General features: G+C 53.3%; 1 protein-coding gene across 2 annotated transcripts; it reads right to left on the reverse strand.

The window, feature by feature from the left end:
• Positions 1 to 260: 260 nt before the first annotated feature.
• On the reverse strand, positions 261 to 10,008 carry LOC135977317 (fibrinogen-like protein 1-like protein). 2 transcript variants are annotated; one of them, XM_065577560.1, is made up of 3 exons: positions 9,905 to 10,008; positions 4,886 to 4,996; positions 261 to 3,512 (listed from the first exon to the last, which is right to left on the reverse strand). In XM_065577560.1, the coding sequence occupies exons 1-3, from the start codon at positions 9,906 to 9,908 to the stop codon at positions 2,833 to 2,835; spliced, it is 795 nt and encodes a 264-aa protein (XP_065433632.1). In that variant the 5' UTR covers positions 9,909 to 10,008; the 3' UTR covers positions 261 to 2,832. The 2 variants fall into 2 exon arrangements, with proteins under 2 accessions (XP_065433632.1, XP_065433633.1); XM_065577561.1 differs by lacking the exon at positions 9,905 to 10,008 and adding an exon at positions 8,707 to 8,983.
• Between the last annotated feature and the right edge of the window lie 325 nt (positions 10,009 to 10,333).

Genomic DNA, 10,333 nt, shown 5'->3' on the forward strand with positions numbered 1-10,333 from the left:
GCCAGACAGTGAAGTCTTGGGTCTCACCCCACTGGCTAACCACAAGTCACACAAGCAATTCCCTTAGACACTCCAGTTTCCCAGTATCACCACCAGTGCCACTCGATATGGGGACAAATGGTTATGAAAACCAATACCCCAGTAAAAGGGAAAAAAAGGTTCTTTTGATCCCGAAGGACCAAGCCCCAGACCCAGGTCAATATACAAATTAGATCTTACCCACAAATCAAGCTGTTGCCAATCCTTTAGAATCTAAAGGTTTATTCATAAAAGGAAAAAGATATAGATGAGAGTTAGAATTGGTTAAATGGAATCAATTACATACAGTAATGGCAAAGTTCTTGGTTCAGGCTTGCAGCAGCGATAGAATAAACTGCAGGTTCAAATCAAGTCTCTGGAACATCCCCAGCTGGGATGGGTCCTCAGTCCTTTGTTCAGAGCTTCAGTTTGTAGCAAAGTCCCTCCAGAGGTAAGAAGCAGGATTGAAGACAAAATGGAGATGAGGCATCGGCCCTTTTATAGTCTTTTCCAGGTGTAAGAACACCTCTTTGTTCTTACTGTGGAAAATTACAGCAAAATGGAGTCTGGAGTCACATGGGCCAGTTCCTGCATACTTTGCTGAGTTACAAGGCGGAACTGCCTTCTCTCCATGGGTCAGTTGTATAGCTGATGGTCCTTAATGGGCCATCAAGCAGGCCAGGCAGAGCTAACACCAACTTGTCTGGGATGTTTCCCAGAAGCATAGCGTAAGTTTGAAATACAGACAGTACAGAGCCAATATTCATAACTTCAACTACAAAAGTGATACCCACATATAGACAACATAATCATAACTAATAAACCATAACCTTGTCATAGACACCTCATTTGACCCCCTTTATAGAAGATTTGGTGTCACTACAGGACCTTGGTTGCAACCATGTTCTATATGGTCCCAGATTATATAAAAAACATCACACGGCCGAAGATCCGGCTGCCGCAGTCGCCGCCCCCCAAATGTTAGCGCCCTAGGCGACCGACTAGGTTGCCTAATGGGTTGCACCGGCCCTGTCCTCACCTGCCTGCTGGCCCTGACAGCCCCACTTCTCACCACAGACACACCAAACCCGCCCATCTGAACGGGATTCATCCATGCAATCAGGAACTTCCACCCAAAGGAACTGAAGACAGGTGTGTCATGTATCTGCTCCTCTATCCCTCACCCCTGTCCCTGGAGCGCCCCAGGATGTGACTGACGGGGTGGCTGGCTATTATGGAGGCACAAAGGGGTTGGGAGAAAATAATCAACAAGAACTTTTGCTGAAAATGCAAACCTAAGCTGGAAATCTGTGCAGGGCTGAGCTCAGCGAAAATGATCTTTTGAGCTGCTCTTATTAACCGTGGTCCTGTATTTCCTGGTTTGTATCGGACCCAGAAGCAGCAGTAGCATGAGGCTTTCTCCCAGGATTTCCATTAAGGCCAAACCCCAGATACGTCCGTAATTGGTGAGAAGGGCTGACTTTACAAGGGGAGAGGGATAGCTCAGTGGTTTGAACATTGGCCTGCTAAACCCAGGGTTGTGAGTTGAATCCTTGAGGGAGCCATTTAGGGATCTAGGGCAAAAATCTGTCTGGGGATTGGCCCTGCTTTGAGCAGGGGGTGGGACTAGATGACCTCCTGAGGTCCCTTCCAATCCTGATATTCTATGATAAGATTTCCAGACCACCCACATCCTACTTATCTTGAGACAAGTACCAACAGTTTGGACGCCTGTCCCAGCTGAACCTCTGCACTATGGAAATTCAGCACTTGTAGGGCTCCCAGCTTCCCTCCCCCTGAAAAAATCCCTCTTTCCAAACCTGGCCCCCAAACTCCCCCCTACGCACGCTCTCCATGCAGGCTCTGTCAGGAAGGCCAATTGGACAGGGCCTTGTGTCCTGGGGATGCACTGAAGGGCCATGGTCAGGAGGGGAATGGAAAGATGCAGTTTTGGGGGGGGCAACGCCCCTTCACATTCCCCCGCATCTTCACCCCTGCCAGTGGACCAGCCAGGACTACATCTTGGGAGGAGCATAGAGAGCTTTTGGGCCAGATGCTGGCTAAAGAGGCTTGGAGCTGAGAGCAGGGAGGCTAATCCCTGCTGTTGGTTCCTGCTGTGTTTGGAGAAGCAGGACTATGTATGTTCCTTGTAAATAAACAAGACATCAAAAAATTACCAGACTCCATTGCCAATTTCTGCTCCCCACTGGAACATCCCCAGGGCCCCAAACTTTGCCTAGCCCCTTGGGTTGAAGAGGGACACCAATATCTTTATTGTGTGGTTTCGTTGCACGTCTATCTAATCTCAGTGGTTTATCAGCAATTAATTACTGTTGCAATGTTTTGTCATGTAATAACCATATTTATTAAAAACACAGAGGCCAGGTTTTTGAACCCAAACTCACCACTGCTAATACATGCAGGATTCAGATGTAAAGTCCTGGCTTTGAGTCATCCCCCATTTAAATGCTCAATGACAGTTGCTAGAAATCCAGTGTCATGATTCATTGATCACTAATGCCGAGGGGCAGTGGCAGGGCTGGGAGAAGCAGAGGTTAATGTGGGTCTAAAGTCGTAGTGAGTGACATGGCTTCCAGCGAGGCAGAGTGGAAGCGGGGCTCCAGTTATACACACCAATCACACTCTTTGTGTCATTCGAACGCACCGGCGGGGTCAGCTCTCAGCATTTATTCCAGGGGATTTACCATGTAGAAGCCAACAGGAAGGGAGTGAGCAGAGTGGAGGCATTGCAGGGGCTGCACTGATTAGGTGGGGGATGGCGCGCCGTGTCTGATCTAATATTGTCTCCCCTTCTCAGCGGTGCCGGCTCCCAAGGAGGATGGGCTCCTCCTGCTGGACCCAGCACACGTCTGTTGGCTTAACCAGGATGAGGGAAGACCTGCACTCCCCACTCTTACAGAACCCTGCCCAGTAGATGTAGCCTTTCCCATTGAGCAGGACGTTCTGACACTTGTCGTACCACCAGCCTCCATAGCTACTTGCGCAATTCCCACTGGCCTGGTCCTGATCCTTGTCAGTCGTGCTGAACTTCATGTTGTCGTGTATGCTCCCCAGGCCGGAGTGGTAGGTGGTGAGATAGTCCTCGCCGTCCCCAGAGTACCTGCCCATCCTCAGCGGGTACCCGCTCAGCTCATCCTCGACACTGAAGATGTCGTACTCTGCGTAGCGGGTGTTGTTGGATTTGTCCTCCACCACAAAGCGGACCTTGTAGATGTTCTGCCGCGTGAGCAGGGACAGGTACTCGTTGCCCAGCCAGTAATCCTGCTGCACGTTCCCAAAGCCGTACTTGTAGGTGCTCCAGGACTCCTTCCAGGTGATCTCTGTGTTGTGAGAATTTCTCTGGACAACGGTCCAGCCTTTGCCTTCGGTGTCCATGTCACACCACACCACTCGAGGGGGAGAGCCTGCCGGCTGGAGGACATGGACCCCGCTGGGGCTGTCCCTGGGAATGTTGCTGCAGTCTTTGGGGAACCCTGAAATGCCACGAACATCAGGTTAAGGGGGCAGGTGGGGTGGGGGAGTGAGCGCTAGCTAGCTCGATCAAATCAGCCTGGGGTAACTGGAGGCTGGGTTTTAGAGGCAGGTCCTGTGTATTTCACAATACTACAGCCACAGAATCCGCCCCGGCCATTCCTGGCCACAGAATCCGGCTCCAGATGTTACACTTTCATTTTACCAATAAAATAAAATAAGAATAGTTTCTTGCTCTGCTGGTTTTGAAGAAACCTTGAGGAGATGAATCAAGTGTAAACCAAGGCTCTGTATCCTTCCTGAGTCCGTACTGCTGAAGAAATCATTTGGGGAGGGTGGGGGAGACGCTGCCAGATCCATCTCAGCGAATGTTAATTATGAAACCCATCGGTGGCAATTTAAATGGGAGTTTTCAAAGAGCCTAAGGGAGTTTGACACCCGACTGTGATTGGAATTCAGTGGGATTTAGGCACCCAACTCCCTGTGGCGCCTTTGAAAATTCCAGACATCCTATTGAGGGGCTTGTCTTTGGGGCGGAAATTGTCCCAAACTATCCTGGTAGAATGAGAGCACTGTGGTTATACTGCCCCTCCCCTCCCCAGGGTCCTCCCTCGAGCCTGAGCCCCCCCAGCTCCCCTACCCCCCAGACAATCCCCCTGTGTGCCCCTCCCCCATAGCTGAGCCGAGGGGGAGGAGCTGCTGAGCACTGCGGGGGCAGGGGCTCAGGGCCACCTCTGGAGCTGGTTCGGCCCCTGGCCTGCCTGGGCAAGCCCCTGAGCAGCTCCCAGAGCCGCTGGAGGTGTGGGGAGAAGGGAATGAAAACCCCTGACAAGGAGGAACTGGCTCTCCCTGCTGCCTGGACTCTGGGGGCAAGGCTTCTAGGCATGAGCGAGAGATCCCCAGCTGTTAGCCGGGGCTAGCCCTAGTATAGGAGTTGGTGAGATGGAAGGGTAGAACTCCCAGCCAATTTGGGGGGGTGCCTGGTTCCCACACGCTGCCCTGCGGTTGGCACCAGCGCTCTTCAGTCACTGCCGGGGGCTTGGCAGCCGTTACCAGAGAAAGGGATAACAAAGCTGTGGAAAGCAAACAGGCAGTCGAGCAGCACCTCCCCCACTCCGGCTGGCCCATTCCCAGGCGCTGGAGGCCTGCGAATGGGAGTAGTGGGCTCACTAGCGCAGGCCGGCCTTGCGATCCCTTCGGAGAACTCAGCGTTTCTTTGGGCCCAGCGCTGGCGGGGGGTCTGGAAGGTGCATTCAGTGGATAAGTGGATCTAGGGGTGACCCCGGCATGGGGGAGAGGAGCAGAATCAGGCCCACGATGCCCTGATCTCGGATATGGCAGATGATAGAAGCTCTCCGACGGGTTCTCTACTCACCCCTCTCGACCTTCTTGTGGGCCAGGGCCCCGTTGCCCTGCACGGGGGCTACGCAAAGGAGCGCCATCATGGACAGCGCAGACAGAAGCAGGAGAGAGCTGGACTGGAACCCTGCAGGGGACAGAAACCGCTGGACATGAGACCAGGAGAGAGTTTCACAAGCGCCAAAATCCCACTAGAAGTCACTGGGATTTAGGCACTTAAGTGACTTAGCCACTCTTGAAAATGTTACCCTTAGACGCTAAGGCCAGAGTTTTCAGAGGGCTCAACTACTGGGCCAGATTTTCAGAAGAGCTCAGCTCCCAGGTAGGCACCGCAGGACATGGCTGGATATTCAAAGGGGGTCAGCATGGGGGGGGCCAAGTCTCTGGAGACGGGGTGAAGCCCACCATTCACCTCTCCCCCGGCCCGGCCACTGTCTCCGTCTCTGCAGCCGGCCCGATTAGCACACAGCTGGGACCCAGCTGCATGGTAAAAACCATTCAAAGATTGCGGCTCCGATGGCCTGGCTCCCGGGTCCCGGGCGGGTCAGGGCCGGCTGGAGCGCTCCCTGTGGTGGGGAAGGAGCTGCCTCCTCTCTCCCCACGCTGCACCGCTGCAAGGGGAGTGCTGCTCGGAGCAACTCCCTCTGTCCCAGCTCCCCCATCCACAGTCACTACCACCAGCCGGAGGGCAGTGCCCGCTCACCCACACAGAGACAGCAGCTGGGCAGCCTCCGGCAGGGCTCTGTCCCCCTCAGATGAGCGCCAGGTGAGAGGGGCCCAGGGCACAGAGCTGCTGTGTGCCCCACGCCAGGCATGCTGCCCCCTGCACTGCAGCCCAGCAGCCCCGAGGGGGACACGCTGCTGACACTGCAGCTGTTCTGTGGGCCCAGCTCAGGCCAGGCTTAAAGTGGGCCGAGTCGCCAGGGGCCACAGTCCTGGCCAAAAAGAGTTCAAAATGGAGCTGGGTCGCTGAGGGGTGCACTGTAAGCGCTGCCCTAGCAAGGGCATGGCCATTTATTTCAGCCGGGATTAACATAACATGCTGAGCCCCTTTGCACGATCTAAAAAATAAAAAGGAGTCATATAAAAAATGGAAACTAGGACAGATTACAAAGGATGAATATAGGCAAACAACACAGGAATGCAGGGGCAAGATTAGAAAGGCAAAGGCACAAAATGAGCTCAAACTAGCTACGGGAATAAAAGGAAACAAGAAGACTTTTTATCAATACATTAGAAGCAAGAGGAAGACCAAAGACAGGGTAGGCCAACTGCTTAGTGAAGAGGGAGAAACAGTAACAGGAAACTTGGAAGTGGCAGAGATGCTTAATGACTTCTTTGTTTCGGTCTTCACCGAGAAGTCTGAAGGAATGCCTAACATAGTGAATGCTAATGGGAAGGGGGTAGGTTCAGCGGATAAAATAAAAAAAGAACAAGTTAAAAATCACTTAGAAAAGTTAGATGCCTGCAAGTCACCCGGGCCTGATGAAATGCATCCTAGAATACTCAAGGAGCTAATAGAGGAGGTATCTGAGCCTCTAGCTATTATCTTTGGAAAGTCATGGGAGATGGGAGAGATTCCAGAAGACTGGAAAAGGGCAAATATAGTGCCCATCTATAAAAAGGGAAATAAAAACAACCCAGGTAACTACAGACCAGTTAGTTTAACTTCTGTGCCAGGGAAGATAATGGAGCAAGTAATTAAGGAAATCATCTGCAAACACTTAGAACGTGGTAAGGTGATAGGGAACAGCCAGCATGGATTTGTGAAGAACAAATCATGTCAAACCAATCTGATAGCTTTCTTTGATAGAATAACGAGCCTTGTGGATAAGGGTGAAGCAGTGGATGTGGTATACCTAGACTTTAGTAAGGCATTTGATACGGTCTCGCATGATATTCTTATCGATAAACTAGGCAAATACAAATTAGATGGGGCTACTATAAGGTGGGTGCATAACTGGCTGGATAACCGTATTCAGAGAGTTGTTATTAATGGTTCCCAATCCTGCTGGAAAGGCGTAACGAGTGGGGTTCCGCAGGGGTCTGTTTTGGGACCGGCTCTGTTCAATATCTTCATCAACGACTTAGATATTGGCATAGAAAGTATGCTTATTAAGTTTGCGGATGATACCAAACTGGGAGGGATTGCAACTACTTTGGAGGACAGGGTCATAATTCAAAATGATCTGGACAAATTGGAGAAATGGTCTGAGTTAAACAGGATGAAGTTTAACAAAGACAAATGCAAAGTGCTCCACTTAGGAAGGAAAAATCAATTTCACACATACAGAATGGGAAAAGACTGTCTAGGAAGGAGTACGGCAGAAAGGGATCTAGGGGTTATAGTGGACCACAAGCTAAATATGAGTCAACAGTGTGATGCTGTTGCAAAAAAAGCAAACATGATTCTGGGATGCATTAACAGGTGTGTTGTGAGCAAGACACGAGAAGTCATTCTTCCGCTGTACTCTGCTCTGGTTAGGCCTCAGCTGGAGTATTGTGTCCAGTTCTGGGCGCCGCATTTTTAAAAAGATGTGGAGAAATTGGAAAGGGTCCAAAGAAGAGCAACAAGAATGATTAAAGGTCTTGAGAACATGACCTATGAAGGAAGGCTGAAAGAACTGGGTTTGTTTAGTTTGGAGAAGAGAAGACTGAGAGGGGACATGATAGCAGTTTTCAGGTATCTAAAAGGGTGTCATAAGGAGGAGGGAGAGAACTTGTTCACCTTAGCCTCTAAGGATAGAACCAGAAACAATGGGTTTAAACTGCAGCAAGGGAGGTCTAGGTTGGACATTAGGAATAAGTTCCTAACTGTCAGGGTGGTTAAACACTGGAACAAATTGCCTAGGGAGGTTGTGGAATCTCCGTCTCTGGAGATATTTAAGAGTAGGTTAGATAAATGTCTATCAGGGATGGTCTAGACAGTATTTGGTCCTGCCATGCGGGCAGGGGACTGGACTCGATGACCTCTCGAGGTCCCTTCCAGTCCTATAATCTATGAATCTATGAATCTATGAATAGACACCCCTCCCCCTCCCCACACATGCTTTTCCCAGGCCACCTTCAGCACTCAGCGCAGGGATTCACAATGACCTTGCCGGGATCAGCAGCCCAGAGCAATCCAGACTCTTGGACTCTTGGTGTTGCAAAGTTAGAAAGTCCACAACTAACCCCACAAGTGACCTATACTGTTAGTCTTAAAGGTGCCACAGGACCCTCTGTTACTTTTTACAGATTCAGAGTAACACGGCTACCCCTCTGATACTTCCCACAAGTGACTGTGATACAAATGTGCAAATGAATTAGAGAGAGAGAGAGAGAGAGAACACCGTGTAAACGACACACCGAAACACACTGCTGCAATGGAAACACTTTGCCCAGACATGCAGGGCCGGCTTTAGCAAGAGCGGGGCCCGATTCCTGGGGGCGGGGCTTGCTGCAAGTCCCGCCCCCAGGAATCGAGCCGCGCCGCGGGGGGGGGGGGGGGCCTGAGCCGCGCCGCGTCGCGGGAGGGGACGGGGGGAGACCCGAGCCGCGCTGCGCCACGGGGGGGACGGGGAGACCTGAGCCGCGCCGCGGGGGGGACGGGGGGAGACCCTAGCCACACCGCGCCGCGGGGGGGGGGGACGGGGGGAGACCCGAGCTGCGCCGCGGGGGGGACGGGGAGACCTGAGCCGCGCCGCGGGAGCCGCGCCGCGGGGACCGGGCCGGGCTGGAGCCGACCCGAGCTGCGGGGGCCGGGCTGGAGCCAAGCCGGGCCAGAGCCGCTGGGGCCTGCGGGAACGGGCCACGCCTCCCCGGAGCCCTTCTCGCGCCCCCACCACCCCAGCTTACCTTGTGCTGCCGGCCCGCCCCTGCTTCTTTTCAGACTTCCCTTGAAGCAGGGGAGGGGGCGGAGCGTTCAGGGGAGGGGAGGAGGGGGAAGTGAGCTGGGGGCGGGGCGGACAGCTGCAGCGCGGGGCCCTCTTGGCGCTAAAGCCGGCCCTGCAGACATGATCCACAGACAGATTGCATTGGAAACACCTTCTTTTTGGAGCTGCCTGGACCCCAAATTCTTCAGACAATGTCACAGCCCAAGTAACTGTGACAGGCTGCCAGCAATCTCAGGTATCCTTGTGAGAGGGAGGAGAGAGGCGTAACCCCATGGCAGGCAAAGGGTTAAAGCTTTAAAGGAGAAGGATTTCAGTGAGCCTGACAAGCCAGAACTACAATGTTTGGAACTGAAGTGAAATAACAATCTGGAGTCACTCATCCTTGAAAACACGCCTCCCCTTCTCCTGACGCCCCAGAGGAGCGGGGACGCTGCCAGCTAGCAGCCGTTCACACACTCTAATAGTCTAAGACACAGAGGGCCTGAGTTCGACCTGTGACCTTGGAAAACTCATTACACTGCACCATACCTCAGTTTCCCCATTTTTAAAACATGGTTTATGCTAGTTCCTTTGTGTTCTAAAGTACTTTGGCCCCAATGCCCAAAGGTACCTGGGGCAGGGCGGGAGGATTCCTGCCTAAGGTCCAGCAGAGCGCTGGGCAGGGGATCCCCGCCAGGCTCCTGGTACCCCATGGCCCCGCGGGCACTCTTTACCCACCAGGAGGCACTGCCAGACTCCTAGCTAGCCAGGCTCATGCTGCAGCATGCACTTGCTGGGGGAAATGCTGCTCCGTTTCAAAGGAAAAGCAGCATGTACCTCACTGCGCCCCCATCCCTTGTGCCTCGGCCAGGCAGGGTCGGGAAAGCAGAGGATGCACCAGGACTCCCCTCCCCCTTGTGCACCTGCCCGGGCTGAGGGGTGGCACTGAGAGGAGTGCAGGCTGCCCCTCTCTATGCGGTAGTTACTGCGTCTGTCTGGGCACGTTCCTTCCTGTGCCCGGGCACTCAGGGCACATGGTGTCCCACAGGGGCCACATAGCATGCGCTGCCACTGCACCTCCCCCACGTGCCCACACCGCCTGGGGCTCTGGTGCCCACCACCCGGCTCTGGCCCTACATCTCCAGGCTGTGTGAAATACTGGGCATTTCAATAAAACTCACCCATCCCGACGCTGCAGGTGAGCGGACGAGTTAGCAACCTGAAGCGTCCCCCACTTCCACATCAGAAACCAGAGCCGGGGCTCCATGCCTTTATGGGGAAAGCGCCACTCCAGCTTATCGTGCTTTCTCAACCGCTGGCCTCAAGCCTGGCCTGTGGGCAGGGAGGGAGCCCCCTCCGGAACGTCTGCCCATCCTTTATTTACCGCAGATACCAGATTTCTTGGGCTCCCTCCCTCCTCCCCGAGAATGCCAACGTTTCTGAAGCTGGGCAGGTGTGAGCCAGGGATTTAATTTCTCAGTGGGACTCTGCGGCATTACCGTACCATCGGCCTTCCAGACGAAGGACGCACTAAATGGAGAGGATCGAGCCAGAGGAGATGGCAGGAACGGGGGTTGTGCAGAACGCGATGGGGGTGTAACGCTTGTGCC

Source organism: Chrysemys picta, chromosome 24, assembly GCF_011386835.1.
Source record: "Chrysemys picta bellii isolate R12L10 chromosome 24, ASM1138683v2, whole genome shotgun sequence".
Taxonomy (NCBI): Eukaryota; Metazoa; Chordata; order Testudines; family Emydidae; genus Chrysemys; species Chrysemys picta.

Bases quoted from the DNA above. Each gene is read 5' to 3' on its own strand.
- LOC135977317 (XM_065577560.1), bottom strand. The intron at 3,513-4,885 runs GTGAGTAGAGAA...GTGGCATTTCAG, and splicing joins CCACAAGAAGGTCGAGAGGG to GGTTCCCCAAAGACTGCAGC.